Source organism: Colletotrichum abscissum (assembly GCF_030869225.1).
Source record: "Colletotrichum abscissum strain IMI 504890 chromosome Unknown Scaffold_9.1, whole genome shotgun sequence".
NCBI classification, from domain to species: domain Eukaryota; kingdom Fungi; phylum Ascomycota; class Sordariomycetes; order Glomerellales; family Glomerellaceae; genus Colletotrichum; species Colletotrichum abscissum.
In genome coordinates, this window is record NW_026850536.1 from 707,660 (window position 1) to 729,022 (window position 21,363).

Sequence of the window (21,363 nt, forward strand, 5' to 3'; positions counted from 1 at the left end):
GTCATATCAACCGACACATTCATTCGAGAGGTTTTCGACGTAGTTTTGCGTTCTCTGGACAGCACGTCTGCTCCAAGTCTTTTGTTAAATCGAAGAAGATTCTACGGCGTTGGAAATCATCTCCATCCCGTCCAATGTCGATACGAAAAATTCCCATGGACATGTTCTCACGCAGTCCAACCATGCCTGACAGCCATGTTGATTTTCAAACGATAATCATCACCTGTGCCAGCTTCGAATTCTCTTCTAGGTCACAGAACTCTTCAGCACAACCCTCATGGGAAAAAGTTGTTGCGCAAGCGGTGTTAAGCTCAAGTGTCCATGGCCACACACTACATTGGGTTTTGACGATGAATTGTGTATCGACGGGTCTGATCAGCATCACGAGTCTTGGACGAAAAAGCTTGATTGTCTGGCCGTTTGACTCGACGAGGTTATACCACTGAGCTACATGTGGGCTTCATTGTCTGTCAAGCCCATGGTCCTTCAGTAGCATCATCTGACCTTCCAAGGGGCTACAGGGACATTCATTCTGACATCGATAGCCTTTTCGAGAGCGTCGCATTGTGGATTGGACACGCCTAAACGAATCACGGGACACATCTTGATGATACACATCAACAAGAAAAAGCTCGCCCATGCCATTTATTTCAATGAGTAACGGTATTCCAATATGGTCAAGGTGAGCCACATTGTTCAAAAAATGCATACGGGCGAAGACCAAAACGAGCATTCATCGCCAGACTTGCTCTTGTTCAGTTTTCCAGCAAATTACTGTCTAGAAACTCTGGATTCGACATAGCTCATAAAGAGATTTTCACGAGCCGTTATTTCCGACAATTGTACACACAAAGTCGGAGTCCGGTCAGCACCGGTCCCTCACTTTCAAGGTCCGTGAGCGTGGCTCCCCAGCCATCGACATCGCTCGCTGCGGGACTAACGGCCGCGCACGTCCAAGAGGGATGCGGACCACCGACGTTGACTGTCCCAGGTAGACCGGCAAGGGACCGATGGGAAACATGTTTCTGCACCGCGGCCCTACTGTGCAATGACATGCCCTCTTCCTCTTTTCCCGATCTATAGTTAACGGCGATGATATGGGCCCAAACACCTACAGCCTTGCTCTGCGTTAGTTTGACTGGGGCTGAGTTGTCTCGCAAGTTTCCGACATGTGCGAACTCCTTCTCTGTTCTCAAGCATCCGAGCCTACAGAGATCTTACATGTTGCGTGCCACGTGCCGCCGCAAGCGTGAAGCGAACGCGATGATCTCAAGGGGCAAGGCTCTACTTCTTAGGCTCGCGATTCGCTTCTCGGGTCGATCCTATGACTTCAAGCATGATGGGTAATAGAGGCTGAATTTAAGGAAGAGGCCGACTACTACAATTGAGGAGGAGGAGAGTATGGGGTATGAGAGGCAATATACTGTCATCTCGTTTCCTCACAACGCCATTCTATCTATGAGACGAACTCCCACCACTCGTCACTCTCTCCCATTTTTCGAGAACACCAAAAAAGACCGCACAAACTTATCAGCGAGAGCCAATCCGACCCTTTCTCGCTCTCAGCTCTTCTCAGCTCTTGCCACAGGCTGAAACCCGCATCCGCCTTTACCTTTGCCTCGTCCGTCACTCTCTCTTGCCCCATGTCCGTGCCGAATAGCTCACATAGACCAACGCACTCTTCGCCGACGCTAAGGAAGAATGCACTCGAAGCTCAGACGAATATGTTTCCGTACGGCAAACACGATGATAAAGAATTGCTCTTACCCCGGTCTTTTCCAAGAAACTAGTCGTACGCAATGGAGGGGGAGAGAGGATTCCTTCCTCTCTTTTGACTTACATTCGGCGTGGCTTTTACGTCTGGTTTGGATCCCCTCCTTCCCCTTAGCACGAGTATGAGCATGAGCACTGGCTGCCAAGCATCCTCGACTGTCCAGCTCATTCAGCCTCCTCCTCCCTGGTTATAGCTGTTCTGCAGGTGCTGCTTGGCTTGCCAGCAGCTTCAGGCCTGCGAATAGTTACTAGTCCTGACAGGTACTTTGTCAGAATGGCGGCACTCATACCCATTGGGGCTCCGGTTCGTCTACCCCCTATTCCCTCTCCCTTTCTGTCCAGCATTGCAAAGAAAAGAGGGCCTCACAGCTAACATTGTGAACTCCTTTCCGCCTACTAGCTGCCTCTGTATGGACCTCCTTACCCCCCACAAGTGGCCGCCCTGGGTCTCATCCCAGACGTGAGGGTAGACGTCCCGATCTGCATCATCCTCATCATCTTCTTCTTCGCCGCCGCCCTCCTCAACGGCGCAATCTTCCTCCGCAACAATGCCCGGGGCCACAAGTTCCTTCCCTCGGGCGTCCTCGTCGGCTTCTGCATCACCCGCATCATTGCCCTCTCCCTCCGCATCGCCTGGGCCACCCAGCCCTGGAACGTCTCCCTCAACATCGCGGCCGCCGTCTTCGCCGCCGCTGGCGTCGTCCTCCTCTTCATCCTCAACCTTCTCTTCACCCACCGCCTCCTCCGTGGCCTCCATCCCAACATTGGCTGGCTGCCCGCCGTCAACGTCTTCTTCCTCTTCACCTACTTCCTCATCTTCGTCTGCCTCGTCTGCGCCATCACCGCCCTCGTCGTCAGCTTCTACACCCTCAACCCGGTGAGCCTCTACGACTGCCGCGTCGTCCAGCTCTTCACCTCCACCACACTAGCCCTCATCGCCTTCCTCCCCATCCCCATCCTCCTCTTCGCCGCCTTCTACCCCGGTCTCCGCCGCCCCGAGCCCTTCGGCTACGGCTCCCTCACCACCAAAATCATCCTCGTCCTCACCGCCGCGACCCTCATGACCATCGGCGCCGCCTACCGCTGCGCCGTAAACTACGCCGTCCGCCCCGTCCTCTTCCCCGGCTGGTGGCATCACAAAGCCTGCTACTACATCTTCAACTATGACCTCGAACTCGTCGTCATCTTCCTCTACGCCCTCTTCCGCTTCGACCTCCGCTTCCACGTCCCCGACGGCGCCTGCAAGCCGGGCCACTACGCAAAGGGCCAGCACGCCTACAAACGCGTCAGCACCCTCACCGTCCGCGAGAGGTTCCGAGGCGGCCGCAGCGGCCGCCACGGAGGGCGCCATGGCGTCATCAGCTCCTTCTCCAGACGGACCACGACGGCGGTGCGAGGCCGAGCCTCGTCTCGCACAGAGTACTTCACCCCGAGCGGCTACCTCGCCACCGACTACACCCGGAGCAGCTACTTTACAGGGTCCGGAGATAGCCGAAGCGGCTACTTTAGCGGGACGCGCTCGTCGGGCAGCAGTCGGTCCGAGGAGATCAGCAACGAGATCAACACGGGTATAGGCGGTCTAGGTATCGGGGGAAGGAGGAGAGAGATCTTCCGGGAGCGTGTGGTCGTCGAGAAGAAGGTGAGAAGGGGTCGACCGACCAGGAGGAAGACGAGCGAGGAGAGGAGGCGAAGTCATGAACGTCGGCGTCGGCGGCATAGGAGGTGAGGAAGAATCGTAGGGTACGCTACGTCCGACATGGGGTCCAGGAGAGATAATGTGTGATGATGACGATGCATATTTGGGAGGTTCCAAATACGGACCTACAGGCGCAAGGGGATCATTTATCGTGTGCTTGAATAAAATAGTAGCTTGGAAGCTCACCTTGAAGCATTAGCCCGCAACTTGGTTGTATCCATGCGTGGCAGGTCAGGGGGTTCAACGGAAATTGGAACATCAGCTTGTCATTAACATCGACACCTTCTTTGTTGCCGGCGGTCTATGATGAGTATCTAACGTGATGACAGAGGAAAGCGTCCAGGATACACCAGGAACCTTAATGATAAGGAACTCTCGCGCTCCTAATTGAGCGTCCTGGGGCCATTCTGTATCTCTCTCGCTTTATATCATATTGCTCAACGCAGGATCTCTCTTTCTTGGGAGTACATTGGTTCTCTTGGCTTTTGTTGTAATCTTACAAGATTAGACGCCCCTAAAACACCAATGCAAGTTGAGCATGCACGCCCCCATCTCTTCGAATTCCGTCCATGGATGACATCCAGATCGATCTGGATGATGGACGGTAAGGGTATCGGATAGGTTGATCAGAGGAAGTAGTCGGGTGTGCGTCTCGAGACCATCGGCTCGCCGGCTCTGGGGCAAGGATCGAATTGCAGGCTGCGCATGGTTAGTATATGCTTGTCGACGGCACGTTGATGAGAAGTGTGTGCTTACAAAGTGTACTTGAGATGTTCGTCGATTTCCATGATCGCCGCCTGGTTACCGCATCTGTAACAATAGTTGGGTGCTGGCTCGGTTAGTCATGATTCTCCAGCCCATCAAATCAAGAAGCTCCGCTTACCAGAGAAAATCGTCACGACATTTCTGTCCTGAGACCAATTGTAGCCCTCCATCACCAGTTGATGAGCACGCGCAATAAGTGTCAGACCGTTGTTGTGGTTGAAAGCCTCGGAGATGTCCTGACCGAACGTATAACCGGCACCACGGGGTGATATCCCCCAGCCGCAGCGGTCATCCGGGTCGGACCAAAGGAGGTCGCACATGGGGCCCTCGTGGGGCACCTCCTGGATTCTGTCGAGAGCTCTGATATTGTCCAGGGTGTCGATACTAGGAGACAGACCACCGTGCAAACAGAAGATCTGGTTGTCGATGAGGGCGGTAAGGGGGAGGTAGTCGAAGAGGTCGGTGAAGTACTTCCAGACGTTGGCGTTGCCGTATTTTCTGAGGCACTCGTCGTAGAAACCGTAGACTTGGGTGATCTGGCGGGACTCGTGGTTGCCACGCAGGATGGTGATGCGCTGAGGGTATCGGATCTTGAGGGCGACGAGGAGAGTCACGGTCTCGACGGAGTAGTAACCACGGTCGACGTAGTCACCTAGTAAGGTAAGCGTCTATCCAAGAGAGTGCGAGGACATGATATGGTCAACATACCCATGAAGAGGTAGTTGGTGTCGGGGTTCGGACCGCCAATTTTGAACAACTCCATAAGATCGTGAAATTGGCCGTGGATATCACCGCACACTGTCACCGGGCATTTCTGAATGAGGGGGGTCAGCTTGAATCGCTTGCCCTGCGACGGGGATACATACGACGGGCTGGACATTGGATTCGTCCTGCAAGACTTCCCGCGCCTGTTGCTGGACGTTAGCGAGGCGTTCCTAGGGGTCACGCGAGAGGGGTGATTCGAGATGAGGGGAGGAGAGGCCGTATGGCGAACCGCAGCTGTGACGCTGTGGGAAACGCGCATCACGACCTTCATCATCGCTGGGGACGGAAGGCTTACCTTCTCGCAGAGTCTCTGGACGTCGGCCTCGACGAGCTGCTTGCAGCTCATGAGGCTCTCGATCCAACCATCTAAAGTAGGGATCGTGGTGGGCTCGAGGTTCTGGGTGGAAGGCAGATCGGCGGGGACACGGCCGACGTCCTCCATGTTCGTATCCATGCTGAAAGTCGTCTAATCGATTGAAATGCTTGGGATGTTGATAGATGACTCGATCGCACGAAGGCTGGGTCGCGGGGAGCAAGGAAGGCAGCGTCGTCGGGGTCGTCGAGTTAGGTTGGGGATGACGTTGTTTTCAGCAGCCGGTCGCGGTATTCAGATTGGCACAGCACCTCAATCGTAGCGTGGGGCTGGCGGCGAATCGTCACAGGCGGTCAGAGCTTCGTCTGAGGCCAGATAAGGAGGACGCGATCGAGTGTTTTGGGCGAGGGAGAGGAGCACAACGTTGAACGTGTTCGCGCAGGGTGGGGTTGGAAGGGATTATGTTCTCTGGATGCTGTGATGAGAACGGGGAAAGACGTCGACGTTGGGCACTGGGGATTTTTGCGATGTGGAAGGTGGTGCTCTAGTGCTGGGTGCAGGTGCGGCGGGCGTGGTGTGGTGCTTGCTGGTTGCAGCAAGACCAGCAGACTGGGGCAGGAGGGGGATTGAGAGATACACCACCACACTGGATGGGACTTTCCTGAGCCCCCAGGCAAGAAACACACCCAAGCCATGAGGCAGGAGATAAATGCCTCCTATTGGGTGACACCTCCTGGCCTAGACTCGCTTAATCCGATACACTGCACTAACGTAAGCCTCGTCACGTCTGCGTCTACTCCTTTGATGCATCAGCCTCGACATGAAGGTAAGATCCTATAGGTAGGTATGTACCTAGGTAATACGGATACCTGGGCAGCCAAAGTAAAGCATCTCAATCTAAATATCTTAATAAGACAGTACAAGTAGACACACTGAGCATCATGTCATCGATCGATTTCACGAAACTCTGGTTTCTCTGGTTGCCTTTGTCACACTGCTTGCTCCCCTTTTTTCCCATCAGTGAAGTTTCGATATAGGTCACTTGTCCTATGGCTACTTATTTCCCTATTTAGGTAACAAACGTCGTCGCAAGTAAACAGGCCAGAGGCCAAACAAGCCTCAAGTGGCCCAAAATATCTGTGCACATGCCAGTGGCCGCGGCACTTCCGTCATTTCGTCCTCAATGTCTCGGTATCATTTGCTTGACCGCGGACTCAACACAACCCGCAATCTTCAGCCCTTCCATTCATTGCCCATTACCATTACCATTGCCATTACTCAAGGCCCATCAAAACCGTCTCTAGCATGCCTATTGTAGACGTCGCAGGGTCCATGAACACTCAATCGTTGACAACTACGATAGCCCGAGACCAACGGGGCTGGTGACACCAGACGAGTGCTCCAAATCACGTCCGACCAGTGTGCGGAAATCGAGCTGCACCTCGTTCAACATCTTTGCGTGCTCTTGGGCACGCTCCATGCATTCGTTCCAGACCTTTCCGCCGCGCTCTGTTCCACTGAGCTGTCGCGCGAGGATGCTGTTGAAAGTCTCCACCTCTTCCTTGGCCCATTTGACGCAGGCGCTCATCATCGGCGGAGGGAAACATGAGTGAAAGCAGCTCACGGTGTTGCGGATCAGAGAGAAGTAAACAAACGAGAGCTCCCAGATGTACAAGTGCAAATCACCCTGGAAGATGCATTGTCTGAAAGGGGGTTAGCCAAATCCAAAAGGATACGTAGCATCGCCAATCTTACCTCGATCGCTTTGTGATAATATCATGTCTGGCGACCAGATATGCCTCGCGAGCCCTGTCTTCGTAGCCAAGCCTGGCCAACCAACTAATGTTACGCTTGTTCTTGGTAGGCGCCGTGTGTGTCGTCTCGAGCTCGCGAATGATCATGCCCGCCAACTTGGCACATCTTTCTTCGACCTTGAAGCTGATGAAGTCCTGCGCCACCGCATTGTTCTTCAGGCCTCGAGCGAGATTCTTCAGCTTCTCGACGCGGTCAACTGCCGGCTCAAAGCTCTGTAATGCAATATCAATATCGAGCTCGTCCATCTGGCTTTCGACCCATCGTAGATTTTGCTGCTTTCCATCAACGTCGATGAGCATGTCCTTGATGTCGGACAATGTTTCCAAAAGCTCAGTCTTCTGCAGCAGGCCGGGGTCACGGGACGCAAAGTAGTTGATCGTCTCCTTGGCCTTGTTGTTGGCCTCCAGTTCTGACTGTCGCTCTTTGCGCAACTCTTCCACTGCTTTGCGGATGTTGAGAAGCAGACTGTTCTTCTCCGTATCCTCTGGCTTTTCGGTTCGGTAGATGACAGATTCCTGGCCGACGCCTCTGACCATGACAGCATCTGCCAATTTGTTTCTCGTCGTCGAGCCATCGCCGGGTCCGGCCATGTCAACAACCTCAATATCAAGCAGCGGCCAGCAACGATCTGCGACCAGCTTCACCAGGGGTCCTTGAGCTTCGCGAGGCGGGACATCGGCTTTTCTCTTCTTGCGAGATGCAATAAGCAAATGGTCGCTGAGTAGGAATATCTGCATCGCTCGTCGAGACTTGTATGTGGCGTTGTCCAGCTCAATCCAAGCTCCTGCATTTTGGATGACATGGCGCCGGGCAGAATTGGGCAGGAACTTTTGGGAACCCTCGACATTCTTGTATAGTGCCTGCATCTGCGAGTTCCAAAGGGCGCTTCGGTCTGCGACCGAGCTTCGCTTGTCCCTCTTGCTCAGGCCTGTCGAGAGTTCGCCCCCAAGGCTTGAAGACTCATTGTTTCCGTTGTTCGAGGCCTGGCGAAGTGCTGTTGTATTCACTTTGAGGTCCGTCATCAGGTTCTTCAACGCTCGCATCTCGCCCTTGAGCTTCTCGGCCTCTTTGCTAATCTTGATGAACTGGGTACGGTTCTGCATGACATTCTGCTGCAAGTCTGCATTGGCCCGGCCCTTGAGATTGCGTAGGTTATCCTCAAATTCTCGGATCTGGTCTTCGTCCGCTTCGCTGAGCAATGTCGCAACATCTAGAACTGTGTTAGTTACATGCTATGAACCAAGGAGGTCCATTACTCACATTGGTCTGGTACCAACTCGGGATCTCGCAATGCCTTTATATCGACAATTGGCGCTGGTGCTGTGCCGCCACGGCTGGGAGGGGGCTGTGCTGCTCTTCGCTGGCGGGACTCGTACTTGTCGAGGGATGGCATAGACGGTACCGGCGGGTTATTCACGTCGAAGTCGTTCGGCAGGGTGTTAAACCGCGTCGAGTATCGTCGCTTGACCAAGTCCGAGGTCTATACATTCTCTCGTCAGCCTCCAATACCTTCAACTTGACTCTTCAGTTAGTTAGCCCTTGCTGGGGATGCTTACCTTTCCGCCTCCAGCTTGCGGCGGCGGGCGAAGCCGAGGCTGGACCGGCGGAGGACCTGCATCTGCCATCGGCCTTGAGCCGGGAGGCCGTACTGGGCCAGATCCATCCTGTAGAATGGGCTCTGAGATCTGGCGAGGTGCGCTGATCTGAGGGCGGCCCTTTCTCTTTCCACTTCGGAGCGAGATCTTGCTGCGCTCCCGATCTTCCGACATGGCGGGCGGTTGAGTTGGTGTTACGTGCAGAAGGGCACGAATCTAGTAGCACTTATTGTGCATAGAGAGACAGATGTTGATGGGTAGAAAGAGCGAGGACAAAGCCCCTTTGGTGAAGTCGCAGATCAGGTCGGATTGATGTTGTTTCATGCACCGTCTGTTGCCCGCGGAGTGGGAAGCTGCCGTGCTGTGGTGGCCATTGAGAGGATAAGACCCCTGCCAGTTCGACATTAAGATGGACGTGGAGTCCCAAGTCGTTATGGCACGCAGCACTTATCCCTCTACGTAATCTGGAAGGCGGGCACCTAACCTCGTCGTCCAGTGGGCAACAGCAGCCTCCTGGCGGGTGCTGCAGCAGTGCACCTACCTACCTCAGTGAGCTGTCGAATCAGTACGTACCTATCTGATCACTGTGTCTGGTCTGTGCTCTCAGGGACCCACTCCAGCGGCTGCTTGGCAAGAGAACGCGACCTGGGAACTATGGCGCAGAGGCTAAAAAAATTGGTAGAGGAAGCTCCATCAATTCCCGATAGAGCTTCTTTCCTTCGATATTTACTCCGTCAACGAATCCTCCGCCCGTTGTCTCCCCCCGGTCATTCAACCATCTCCCAGCTCACAAAGCGCAACGTTGTGAACCTGAGCACAAACCCCATCAGCTCTCATCGTCGCTATCAGCTCCGACTGCTGTAGACCGAAAGCCAAACCTTCCGTCCGCTTTTCCCCAAGTTCCAGAAAAAAAGATGTCCCAGACTTCCACGATAGTGACGGCATCAGTCGCCGCCGCCGTTACCGGCTTGGTTGGTGAGTCTGCCTCGACACCTCGACGCACCCCGATATCACAATTCTCCCTTTGCCAATTCCACAATAGGACCGAGGGACCAGTTTAATTGGAGCCGCGTTTGCTAACGTTCGTCATCAAAGCGTACGCCGCCTTCTTCGACTACCAGCGACGCAACAAGGCTGAGTTCCGGAGAGAACTGCGTCGAAACGAGCGCCGTCAGCACAAGGCCGAGAAGGAGTCGGCCCAGCAGGAGACCGTCCGACAAAGGCAAGCCATCAAGGAGGCCGTCGATGAGGCCAAGGAAGAGGGCTTCCCTACCGACGTCGAGCAGAAGGAGGCATACTTCCTCCAGCAGGTTTCCGAGGGAGAGACGCTGTCCGCCGACCGTTAGTCCAACCCCTATGCGAGAAGAAATACCCGGAATGAGGCGAGATGGCTCAGCTTACTGACAACTGTTGATGTTACAGCCACGCGCGCTGTTGAAGCCGCGCTTGCGTTCTACAAGGGCCTCAAGGTCTACCCTACGCCTGGTGACCTGATCGGCATCTACGACAAGACCGTTCCCAAGGTAAGAGACCTCCTTGGATCCCCGGAAAATTGCTACAGCATTTGATCTGAAACTGATCTTATATCTAGCCCGTCCTTGACGTTCTCGCCGAGATGATCGCCTACGACTCCTCTCTCAACATTGGCCAGTACCAGGGTGGCGTCAACGTTGACCTCGGCGGCATGCCCACCGTCGGCCTGGACTAAAAGATCTTCGTTTTGACGATGTAGCTCTCACCATAACGAGTTCCCCTCCACTCTCTCACATCCCCCAAAACCTGGACACACACATTCCGGCGCGCGCTCGCCTCCAAAGAATCCGCAGTCACTCCACCAATGGCGTGATGCTGCGAATCCACCACCCCATACGTAATCCCCCGGCATTCTGCGAGAAGAGGAAGGAGGAATTACGACTTTTCACTGTACAATACCTGGCCGGCTGGGGCTGTTTTGATAGAAGGTTTTTGTAAGAGGAAAGAAACCAAGTGTATATTGATGATCCCGGCAGGGACAAATAGGCAAGAAGATGAAGAAGATTCACGAAATTCCACAATTTCATAATGCGTGTGTAACTGGTCTCTTGAGAGCATGCAGCCGGCGCCTTTTTGATTTTCCGTTTGATGTACTCCTCTACCGAATAACCTAGGCCTCGATTTTCCTGCCCTTCCTGTCGACTCTGTCATCTCTGGGGTCGAAACCGCCTTTGCCCCAGGTAGCCCACTCGGGCGTCGCCTCGCCCATGTAATCCTCGGGCTTCCAGTCTCCATCGGCGCCCCGCTCCTCCAGCAGCTCAAAGAAGCGCTGGTAGTCGATGCGCGGGTGCCACTTGCCATCTTTGTAGAACCGATCGCTCGCGAGCAGGACGCAGCAGCTGTGGGCGTGCTCTGCGGCGATGCCGTACTTGAGCCCCTTTTCGTTGAGCCTCTTCTCCAGCGCCGTGACGAACTCTTGGACTTCCCAGTAAAAGGGGACGTTGGACATGCTCAGGCCGGCGTTGGACGCTGTCGAGGTGCCGCAATAGGTGACGCCCTTGATCTCGACGAAGCAAGGGAGGCCCTTCTCCACGAGCTGCGCGTAGCCCTCGACCTCGTCGTCGACGTTAAAGCCCTTGACCAGGGTCAGGCGGAAGACGGTGCGGTGCTTGAAGCGCTTCTCTCTGAGGATGTCGAGACACCGCTGGAAGCGCTCCCAAAAGTCTCGGTGCAGGGGGCGGTCGATCTTTCGGAGGGACTCCTTGTTGGACGCGTCGATGGAGACGTACAGCTGCGTCACAGCCTTTAGGGCGGCGAGCTGGTCCGGGTGCTGGGCATTGCAGACCAAGAAGGAGGAGATGCGCTCGGCGTGGAGCATACCGAGGAACTCGTTGATGTAAGGGTAGAAGATGGGCTCGCCGACGAGGGAGAGGGCGCAGTGCCGGATGCGCATGGCCTCGGCGAAGCGCTCGGCGCGGACACCGGGTACGCCGCGGAGCATCTTGATCTTGTTGTAGTGGTTCGCCTTGACGCCATCAAAGATGAGCTCGGGCGGGTCGACGACCCAGCGCCAGGTCGTGCCGACGGGGTTGGTGCCGTGGCGCCAGCAGAAGACGCACTTATTGGAGCACGAGAGCGACGGGGTCGTCTCCATACACTGGTGGGAGTTGATGCCGTAAAAGGAGTACTTGTAGCAGGAGCCGCGGCCGCGGAGGGCTGATTTTGTCCAACGGCAGATCTTGACGCCCGAGTGCGAGCCGACGATGGAGTAGCCCTGCTTCGTGAGCGAGGAGTACGTGGGCGAGTTCTTGGGGACCATCTCCTTGGCGGCGTTAAGAGGGGTCTTCTTCGCGACCGTCTTGCCGTATGTTGTAAAGTCCACGGCTATAGGCGCCGCTGATCCAGCCGTTGCCGTTGCCGATTTAGCTGCGCGGCCGTTTGTGGCTGCGTCGGGGTTGGAGCTCTTCATGATGCGCCCTAGGTCTTCGACGTCATCAATGTTCTTGCGGCTCTTGAGCTTCTCGGGCTTCACTTCGGAGTCCTCGATCAACACCTCGTCGTCGTCTTCAGCTGCAGACTCATCGTCACTTTCCTCAGGGGCGCCGCTTCCTGGGAGTCCTTCTCCCAGGCTGCCAGTCTTAGCCAGCATGCCGAGAACATCGACGACGCCCTCGGACCATTCAGACAAGCGTTCAGTGTAGTCTCTCTTCGTGTCGCCCATTCCGACAGGGAAGGCTCTCTTCCGGCCCGTCAGCTTCGCCATCCACTTATCGACCTGCTTGGCCTGGAAACAGAATCCATCCTCTTCCGTCGGCCAGCCCTCCCTATCACCAAAGCCAAAGACGGAGTATCCGAGCAGCGAGGACAACGGCGCGGTGTCGATACGGAAGTCGTGGTGGGTCTCCTGAAGGTGCTCCAAGAAGGTGTCGTTGATGGTGTCGATGTTGTAGCTTGGCAGGAGGAACAGGTAAAAGAGATCCGCGGGGTCCTCTTCCGACTTGGGCGGGGTGATGAAATAGTCGTCAAAGTCGACCTCGGCAAGATCCAGCACCTCAGGAGCCATGAACGAGCAGTCGGTCTCCGCAGCGACCTTTTGCAGCTCCTTCTCCAGACCCTCTGCATACCCCTTTGCGATCTTGGGCGTGTTTGCGGTGATGCTTGAAAAGAAGACCAGAGGCCTGACCTTGCGGACCAGAGCCTCTCCCTTTGCGTCGTTAGAAGAAGTTCGCTTGACGATTCCGCCTTTTATCCTTTTGGGTCCGTTCGACTTTGGCGCTTTCGACTCGACAATAGGGCTCGGGGGGCTTGGTTTGACATCCTTCTTCTTCGTCTCCTCCACAGGCTTCGTCTCGGGCTTCTCTCTATTGTAGGCCTTGGGCAGGGCCTTCAATTCGCTCTTCTCTTCGATAGAATGGAGGTAGAAGCGCAGAATCAAGAGTCCAAAGGCCGTGAACAAGATCACAGGTATGCGAATTTGCTGCCAAACATCGTGGACGTCTACGCGCAAGAAAAGCAGAATGAGCGGTTGAACGAGAAACAGAGGTGGCGGGAGGCACCAAAGGCAAGAAGAGCCAACTCACCGTTCAACATGGCCTTGAAGCCTACGGGCTGAAGAGTGGAAGCCATTGGTGCTGCGACGGAGCGCGGTGCTCGAAGACGAGCTATGCGCGGATTGTTTCGTCACTTTTTGGAGGAACGCGCCTTGAAGTTGTGATTTCTTCCAAGTTGCATATGAGCAGTGGCGGGGTGTGCGAAATGGGCTTTGACCAGTGGGTGCGAGCGCAATTGCAATAATTATTTCAAGTGTCAAACTTTCCCAGTGGCTGACCTGGGTGTTTAGTGGTGCCCCGCCAAAGAAATTTAGGCCTGGCCCTGCACCTCATCGACCCCGCCATTAGCGTCTTTGGGGTTCCCCGGTTGCTGACCATTGGCATTGAATGGCACCTCGGCCGGCTGGAGGGCATCTCAAGGTGAGAACAACATGACTAAGACAGGAGCCCGCCTTTATCGAGAAGCTGTTTGCAAAAATTAGGTTGAAGTCAAATTCTCTAAACGATTTAGGCTTGTAACTCGAACCGAAATCTACGTGTTGCACTTGAATCATGTTTCAATGCTGCTGAACACATAATAGATGCCTACATGGCTGATGGTGGATATCACACCAGATTAATCACTAATATGTACTGGTCAAGAGACCGCACCGGAGCTTGACTGGTGTACAGGAAATAGACCCAGTTGTGCCCAAGGAGGCAGCCATTTGCTCAGCATGAGACTGAGTCGTTGTTGATTTTAGTTTTTCATGTCGAACCAGTTGTTCAAACTCTTCTATCCGATCCTGCCTGCGCTTGCTTGTCTCGGATATCCTTCAGGCACGGCGCAAAGAAAATTTCCCCAGAAATAGCCTGATGAAGTGTTCTCACCGCAACCAGCAGCCAGAGGAAGCATACAGAGAGCGAGAAGATCTGCCAGGAGAGATCAGCAAAACCGGACGGACAATCATCGACAGGCACGAGAGAGAGAGAGACAAACCATGGTCATGACCCTGAAAAAGGGGCTGTCCAAGTCCTGGGCCAGCATGCCGGTGCAGGTCGCCAACACGCCCAGCGGGAACGTAAACCCCCACCAACCCATGTTGAAAGGAATCTTCTCCATTGTAGCAAGGCTGATAAGAGCAAACGACAACCAGACGAGGGCGAAGCCCCACATGACGAGCGCCAGGAAGAGTCCGATAAAGTAGAGAATCTCTCCGCCGTGCACCGCCCCCGGAGCCGCCACGGCAAGAGCCGCAGTCTGGGGGAAGAGCTTCAGGGACACCTTTCCGAGCTGCTGGATGCCGAAGCCGCCCTGGCCCAGGGGTCCGATGGGCAGGAACACGGAGACGATGGCCTCTTTGGGCGGGAGGCTGTGGATCGTCAGGCGGTGGAAGTAGAGCGCGAGGACCATGCCCGAGAAGCAGATGCCGATACCCCAGAGAACGTAGGATGCGATCAGGGTTGTGAAGGCGTGAGATGGGTTTGAGAGGGCCTCGGCGACGATGCCGCCAGTTGAAGATGCGACTACGACTGGGACGATTGGGAGAAGACTTGCGGCTGTTACTGCCTGAAGTCCCGGGCGGTGTTGATGAATCCTTCGGAACATGGTTGATCAGTCTCGAATTTGAACGTTGTGTGGTGAGGTCACTTACATGACGAAGGGCACCGAGATGCATGTTGCCATTGACAGAGCGGCATCAAGCCACCAAAATGCCCATGCCCAATTCACCACCCACTGGCCCCAGGCAGGTGCACACACGAATATCATCATGTTGATTATGGCTGGCCACAGAGATTAGTATATCCTGTGGTGTGGGGAGAACTTCGCGACTAACTGGCAAACCCCATAGGGAAACAGCCAAGAAACATGGACTGGGCAGGGTGTACAACCATGGCCTTCCAGATCTCGGGGTACAATGCGTACCGCAGCACTGTGATGACGGTGAATACGGTAAACAGAGCGATGTTGAGCACGAAAAAGGCACCGGCAAGACCATGTGAGATCCATGTTGCGTTGTAAGGCAGGTTGTGAAGGAGAACTGAGACTATCCCCGTTCCCATTGTAACCGCAAACCATCTGCATTATGTTAGACACACTTTAGTTCATCATTGCCTCTCGAAAGTTTGCTTACGAGGGTGTGAAGTTCCTGACAATTCTCCTCCAACCTACGTTTTCCTTATTACAAGGCGTACATGAGGTCGGGGCATCTTGACAACTTCGTTGCGCTCCCGACTGAATTGTCGAGGTCGCGCTAACAGTTGCCATAGCCTAGAAGAGCACCTAAGAGACCAGATGACTTCAACAAAATTCTGTTCCTGAATCTGCCTATTGGTGGCTGAACAACTCAATGGCGATTTCTTTCTGTTACAGAAGATGAAGCAAAATAATTGACAAGAGTTCACCCGCGCAACACTGAAGAAGGAATTTCAGGGCGGCAAGTGTCCCTATGACTCTGGCTCTCTTACCTAAGGTTAAGCCGTTTCCTAGCGTGAGTAATCTAGACGAACCCATTCTGGTAACTAGCCCCACACCGGATCCGCTCAGCTGACTCTGAGGCGGTGCGGCTATCGGCCAACGCCGGCAGCGATCCACCCATTCAACTGGCAAGATGAGAATTTCATGTTGTCAAGAATTCGTTTTGATATCAAAAATCTGCATGAAAATCTCTTGACTAGATATAGTCCCGTGAAACTCTAACAAGGCCCATCTCGTCTGGTGTTTGGCCATCTGACCCCCAAAAGTATCGGAGCTCACCGTCGCCTATCAGCGGCTTTGCCGGGATCCCTCGACCTTGGTAAAGTAGGTTATCTCGTCCAACCAGAGGCGCCTATTGTTGGAGACCAGTCCACCAGACGTCAAATTGGTCGCCGACTAATTGTCCGCTGCGCTCTGGCAACGTGGACAGATTGCCCTGTCTCAAAGAGAAAAGTCAGGACCGACGAGACGACCCACCCGCCGAAGTCGGATCATCCAGTAGTTCCGCCAGTCCCGCCCGTTTCCATCAGGTAATGCCAGCCAGGCCCGGTCACCGGGTAGATTCGTAACACCGACGAGCAAAAAGAGTCCAGCCCCCCGCACGACACGTTCCCAACAGAACCATCCAAAGCAACAATCGTCCAAGCACCACGACCAACAACATCACCAACTTGATAGCATTCCATAGCAACCATGGCCGTCGATATCCTGACCAAGATCACCTCCGCCTTCGGGCATAACCTCAAGACCGATGTCAATCGGTTCGACGAGCTCGTATTGGGATTGAAGGAGGCGCTTGGCCCGTCGTCGGGACTTGATTCGGCAGACGTCGATGTCAACGAGTTGATGAAATTAATGGAAGAGTATAACACAACGGAAAGCGAATGGGTACAATTTGCATTCGCCGAGAAGAGCATGGGATACACCCGCAACCTTGTTGACGAAGGCAATGGCAAGAGCAACCTGGTGAGTCGACGCGTGGCCACGACTTCGTGGCATCAGGTAGTAGTATCATGGCTAATGCCACACAGCTTGTGCTTGTCTGGTCGCCAGGCAAGGGAAGCCCCATCCACGATCACGGCAATGCGCATTGCCTGATGAAGATTCTGAAAGGCGATCTCACTGAGATCCGCTACGCCTTCCCAGAAGGCAACGAAGAACAACCAATGCAAATCATCTCTGAAAGAACACACAAGGAGAATGCGGTGGCATATATGGCAGACGAACTTGGCGTCCACCGAGTCTGCAACAAGGGCAGCGACTTCGCTGTCTCCCTTCACCGTAGGAATTACCTCGCCGTCTCTGCCGTAACATGACTGACCACTTCGTAGTCTACACCCCTCCCAACGTTGCCAAGGGTGGTTGCAACATCTTCAATGAGAAGACGAGCAAGAGTAGCCATGTAGCCAAGTGCGGCTACTACTCGGCGTACGGCCGCCGACTGCCGAAGCAGTAAATGGTGATGGTGTCGATGTTCTTTTCTCGTCCTGGGCGTTTGCGTATTTGGCTTCGACGACGATCCGAACTTGGATTTATCCTGTTTGATATACAATTGAGGGATGCCGAGAGCCGCAGAGCGCTTGTCGGTAGACTGATGAATGATGATGGCATGAATGCTCTATCCACCGTATATAGTGGATAGATACCGTCGGCAAGCTCAACCTGCCGCGTTTCCGTATGTTTTTTGGGTACCATAAGATAGCAAATTCATCACAGAATTACCTGAGACAAGAAAATATGAATGAAGTGAGGTTGTGAAGGTGCAAGAGCCGCAGAGTCGTCGTCGTTGGCCAGAGACCACCCAGACGGGCCCGGAGGCAGGTCACGTGAAATGTCGTGATTTTGCAACCCACGGTGATTGGTTTGTGTGGATCTTTTTGACGATGGCGTGCTTGCACGAGGTGACCAGATGGAGAATGACTCAGCCACAGGCCTGCATCTTTCCAGCCACAGCACCAGCCTCATGCTGCTGGTGTAAGAGAATCCCTGTGTCGATCCCATCACTCCGGGTACGCGAGAGACGCGTCTATCGCGTCTGGTTCGATTTGTGAGAGGTCCCAATTGTCCTACCCAGTTTCGGCACGCCAGATCTGGAATCGTTCGGTACCAACCTGTCACTTTCCCTTAGCTGACAGCTTTCCCCAATCCGCTCTTTTGTTTCACGAATTAGTACCCATCCGGCCCCAGAATACGGCCCCAGAGCCCGGGGGCTCGGACATTGAGGATGCCACCCAAGAAGCGCAGCATCGCTGTCATCGACCTTGTCAGTAGCGATGGCGAAGACTCATCCGTCCAACGACCCAGCAAAAGGCCGGCTAGCCATCGCTTGGGCCCCAGTCCAGCCAGCGGCAGGGTTTACGGAAATACCCCATCAAGCTCCCAGCCCCATTTGAGCTCAGGTGCTCTTGCTCCTCGCTCTTCGACTCAGTCTATTGACAACGATGACGACCTTGTCGATTTGACCCAAGCTCCGGATGGCCCACCAAGAGAACTTTATGGGATTCTCGGTACGGCATTTGCGTTTCGTAGGGGTTTTCCCAGTATGCTGATCCGATATTATAGACAACAAGATTGTCGGCGTTCGCTACTACAATGGATATGCCTCTGCAGGCGAGGTGGTCGTATGTATGAGAGAACCCAGTAATCAGGTACTAAATCACAACTATCACAAGCTCAGAGAATCCTTTTCCAATTTGAGCTTTCGTCTTTGCCGTCAGATATCTAACATGACCATAGTATGATCGCAATGCCATCCGAGTGTGTAACGTCATGGGCGCCCAGATCGGCCATCTTCCACGCAAAGTAGTTGAAAAGCTAGCGCCATACGTTGTACGTACTTTGATCCAACATTCTAATCGTTACTAAAACCTGTGCTAGGATCGGGATGAGATCGCAATAGAAGCTATTCTTACAGGGGAGAAGGGCATGTTTGACTGCCCCATTCGTCTACAGCTCTATGGTTCGAGCAACCCAGTCGACCGCTCGGCGTTGGAGGACAAGCTAAAGAAGGACAAACTGCTCAAGGCTAGAGAACTTAAGCAGACGAGAGCCGAGGCAGAAGCGCAGAGAAAGATGCTAGGCATCAAGGGCAGCCAGTCTACAATTGGTTTGAACCCTGCTGAGCCAGAGGTGTCTCTGGAGGACCTGGCCCAAGCCAGTCAGGCAATTTCGAGCCGTCCACGCGGTGATGCCGTCAAGTCGCTCGTAATGGACGAGGACTTCTTGTCCAAAATGCCGATGGCAGAGCAGCCCGCCGTTCTTGAGTCGACATTACTGCCATACCAATTACAGGTGAGCCCTCTCGAGCTTTATGCATGCTGGTCTACGGGCTACAAGCCCCTTCCCCCCCTCAATTCATACGTATCGAGAGTTTTCAGGGTCACAGTGCACTTTGGCTGATCGTGACACAGGGTCTGGCGTGGATGATGTCGAAAGAGAACCCCCAGATGCCTCCTAAGGGCTCTCAGGAGAGTGTTCAACTGTGGAAATGGCATCCGAACGGCCGTAACTTGTACCACAATATGGCCACGAACTTCGTGGTACAGAGTGCACCCAAGCTCCTTTCGGGTGGCATACTAGCGGATGACATGGGTCTTGGTAAGACTTTACAACTCATCAGCTTGATCTTGACTGGAGGGGGCGGTCCGACGCTCATCGTTGCTCCGTTGAGCGTCATGAGCAACTGGGATCAACAGATCCGCAAGCATGTCAAAAAGGAGCATCTGCCCAAGATCTTTACCTATCATGGAAATAACAAGGCCACCAAGAATGAGTTGGCCAAGTATCAAGTTGTCATCACCAGCTACAACAAGCTTGCCCAGGAGGGAGGCCAGGAAAAGGCCATCGCACCTTTACCACCCCTTGTCGCCACAAATTGGACTCGCGTTGTACTTGACGAAGGTCACACGATCCGAAACGCAAAGACCAAGGCTGCCATAGCTTGTCGAAAGCTTAACGCTAAATCCAGATGGGTCCTGACCGGAACTCCAATGTAAGTGTGCCGGGGATGGATTCAACCAAACTGAGCATACTCAGGCTTACTGTCACTAGCATCAATAATATCAAGGACTTCCAGTCCTTGCTTCAGTTTCTTGGAATAAATGGTGGCGTCGAGCAACCTGCCATTTTCACCAGCGTGATCGCACGGCCCCTTGCCCAAGGGAACGAGACGGCAGAGGCTCTCCTACAGCTATTAATGCGAGATCTCTGCCTGCGACGCAAGAAAGACATGAAATTCGTTGACTTGAAGCTTCCGCCCAAGACGGAATATGTCCACCGCATTGCCTTCAGGCCAGACGAGAAAAACAAGTACGAAGCATTGCTGTAAGTCGCCCGTGTTACCACTTGGGGGACCAAGCTCATGCATCAACATAGGTCCGAAGCACAAATTGCGCTTGAAAAGTACCAAAACAACACGGGCGGGAAGGGCCAGTTTCAAAGTGTACTGGAGCGCCTTCTCCGCCTTCGTCAGGTGTCAGTATTGCCCGCTCTTGATGAATCGGCTCTACCTAACATTCCCTCAGATGCAACCACTGGACGCTCTGCCGCAAAAGAATCTCCGATCTTCTTGAGGCCCTCGAAGGCCAATCTGTCGTTATTCTCAACTCGGAAAACACCAAGATCCTCCAAGAGGCGCTTCGTCTTTTTGTTGAAACCCAGGAAGACTGTGCCGTTTGCCTCGATACTCTGAGCGGCCCTGTCATCACTCATTGCAAGCATGTCTTCTGTCGCGGCTGTATTTCAAAGGTCATTCAGACGCAGGGCAAGTGTCCCATGTGCCGTAACAAGCTCGATGAAGACGCGCTTCTGGAGCCCGCCCCGGAGGGCGGCGAAGAGGAAGATGAGAACTTTGATGCCGACGCGAAGAGTTCCAAGACCGAGGCTCTCCTCAAGATTCTACAGGCTACAACCAAAAATCCCGACTCCAAGGTCATCATCTTCTCGCAATGGACTTCGTTCTTGACTATTATTCAGAACCAACTCGTGGAGGCCGGCTACAAGTTCACCCGCATCGACGGCTCCATGACGGCGCCGAAACGAGACGCCGCCATTCATGCCCTGGACAACGACCCGGAGACGCGCGTGATGCTCGCGAGTTTGGCCGTCTGCAGCGTCGGTCTCAATCTAGTGTCGGCGGATACGGTGATTCTTGCAGACAGCTGGTGGGCGCCGGCCATTGAGGACCAGGCAGTGGATCGTGTGCACCGCCTGGGTCAGAAGAGACCTACAACTGTGTGGCGTCTTGTTATGGAGGGGACTGTTGAGGAGCGCGTGCTGGATATTCAGCTGGAGAAGCGGACGCTGGTCGGCAAGGCGTTCCAAGAGAAGAATAAGGGGAAGAAGACTCAGGAGACCCGCATGGCGGATCTGAAGAAGCTGCTTGGTTGAAGAGCGTTGAAGGAGGTCGCATTGCTAAAGTAGTCAGAAGTCTGGCTCGTCTAAAAGTTCGATGTGCGGCAAGGCATTGCTAGAGCAACATCATGTATCCATACTTGTATTTCTCATTCAGAGCCAAAAAGGGCTTTAGACATTATTCGAGGTGACTCAAACTTGCATGTATTACCGCAAAACATATGGAACAGTCCCTCCATCAACTTTAGAACCACAGGAAAGGATATTCTTAAGTTACCTATCTGCAATCCCGGCGCTTTCACAACGGT

General features: G+C 54.0%; 8 protein-coding genes across 8 annotated transcripts; 4 read left to right on the forward strand and 4 right to left on the reverse strand.

Annotated features, from left to right (window-relative positions):
- Nucleotides 1-2,047: 2,047 nt before the first annotated feature.
- Nucleotides 2,048-3,499, forward strand: CABS01_04728 (uncharacterized protein; the record flags this gene model as incomplete). The annotated part of the gene is made up of 2 exons (XM_060538098.1): nucleotides 2,048-2,077; nucleotides 2,174-3,499. The coding sequence occupies 2 exons, from the start codon at nucleotides 2,048-2,050 to the stop codon at nucleotides 3,497-3,499; spliced, it is 1,356 nt and encodes a 451-aa protein (XP_060389760.1).
- A 596-nt stretch (nucleotides 3,500-4,095) lies between these two features.
- Nucleotides 4,096-5,453, reverse strand: CABS01_04729 (serine/threonine-protein phosphatase PP2A catalytic subunit; the record flags this gene model as incomplete). Its single annotated transcript, XM_060538099.1, has 6 exons — nucleotides 4,096-4,168; nucleotides 4,226-4,298; nucleotides 4,353-4,886; nucleotides 4,943-5,048; nucleotides 5,101-5,169; nucleotides 5,295-5,453. 6 exons carry the CDS (start codon nucleotides 5,451-5,453, stop codon nucleotides 4,096-4,098), a joined length of 1,014 nt encoding a protein of 337 aa, XP_060389761.1.
- Nucleotides 5,454-6,666: 1,213 nt separating this feature from the next.
- Nucleotides 6,667-8,896, reverse strand: CABS01_04730 (uncharacterized protein; the record flags this gene model as incomplete). Its single annotated transcript, XM_060538100.1, has 4 exons — nucleotides 6,667-7,015; nucleotides 7,068-8,337; nucleotides 8,388-8,607; nucleotides 8,684-8,896. 4 exons carry the CDS (start codon nucleotides 8,894-8,896, stop codon nucleotides 6,667-6,669), a joined length of 2,052 nt encoding a protein of 683 aa, XP_060389762.1.
- A 740-nt stretch (nucleotides 8,897-9,636) lies between these two features.
- Nucleotides 9,637-10,430, forward strand: CABS01_04731 (MAS20 protein import receptor; the record flags this gene model as incomplete). The annotated part of the gene is made up of 4 exons (XM_060538101.1): nucleotides 9,637-9,697; nucleotides 9,818-10,063; nucleotides 10,145-10,245; nucleotides 10,314-10,430. 4 exons carry the CDS (start codon nucleotides 9,637-9,639, stop codon nucleotides 10,428-10,430), a joined length of 525 nt encoding a protein of 174 aa, XP_060389763.1.
- Nucleotides 10,431-10,865: 435 nt separating this feature from the next.
- On the reverse strand, nucleotides 10,866-13,321 carry CABS01_04732 (wyosine base formation; the record flags this gene model as incomplete). The annotated part of the gene is made up of 2 exons (XM_060538102.1): nucleotides 10,866-13,192; nucleotides 13,276-13,321. 2 exons carry the CDS (start codon nucleotides 13,319-13,321, stop codon nucleotides 10,866-10,868), a joined length of 2,373 nt encoding a protein of 790 aa, XP_060389764.1.
- Nucleotides 13,322-14,010: 689 nt separating this feature from the next.
- CABS01_04733 (uncharacterized protein) lies at nucleotides 14,011-15,288 on the reverse strand (the record flags this gene model as incomplete). Its single annotated transcript, XM_060538103.1, has 4 exons — nucleotides 14,011-14,157; nucleotides 14,225-14,822; nucleotides 14,880-15,009; nucleotides 15,063-15,288. 4 exons carry the CDS (start codon nucleotides 15,286-15,288, stop codon nucleotides 14,011-14,013), a joined length of 1,101 nt encoding a protein of 366 aa, XP_060389765.1.
- A 1,108-nt stretch (nucleotides 15,289-16,396) lies between these two features.
- On the forward strand, nucleotides 16,397-17,159 carry CABS01_04734 (cysteine dioxygenase type I; the record flags this gene model as incomplete). Its single annotated transcript, XM_060538104.1, has 3 exons — nucleotides 16,397-16,669; nucleotides 16,735-16,984; nucleotides 17,035-17,159. The coding sequence occupies 3 exons, from the start codon at nucleotides 16,397-16,399 to the stop codon at nucleotides 17,157-17,159; spliced, it is 648 nt and encodes a 215-aa protein (XP_060389766.1).
- Nucleotides 17,160-17,927: 768 nt separating this feature from the next.
- CABS01_04735 (SNF2 family domain-containing protein) lies at nucleotides 17,928-21,091 on the forward strand (the record flags this gene model as incomplete). The annotated part of the gene is made up of 8 exons (XM_060538105.1): nucleotides 17,928-18,210; nucleotides 18,266-18,324; nucleotides 18,440-18,532; nucleotides 18,581-18,994; nucleotides 19,114-19,694; nucleotides 19,754-20,026; nucleotides 20,078-20,176; nucleotides 20,227-21,091. The coding sequence occupies 8 exons, from the start codon at nucleotides 17,928-17,930 to the stop codon at nucleotides 21,089-21,091; spliced, it is 2,667 nt and encodes an 888-aa protein (XP_060389767.1).
- Nucleotides 21,092-21,363: the final 272 nt, after the last annotated feature.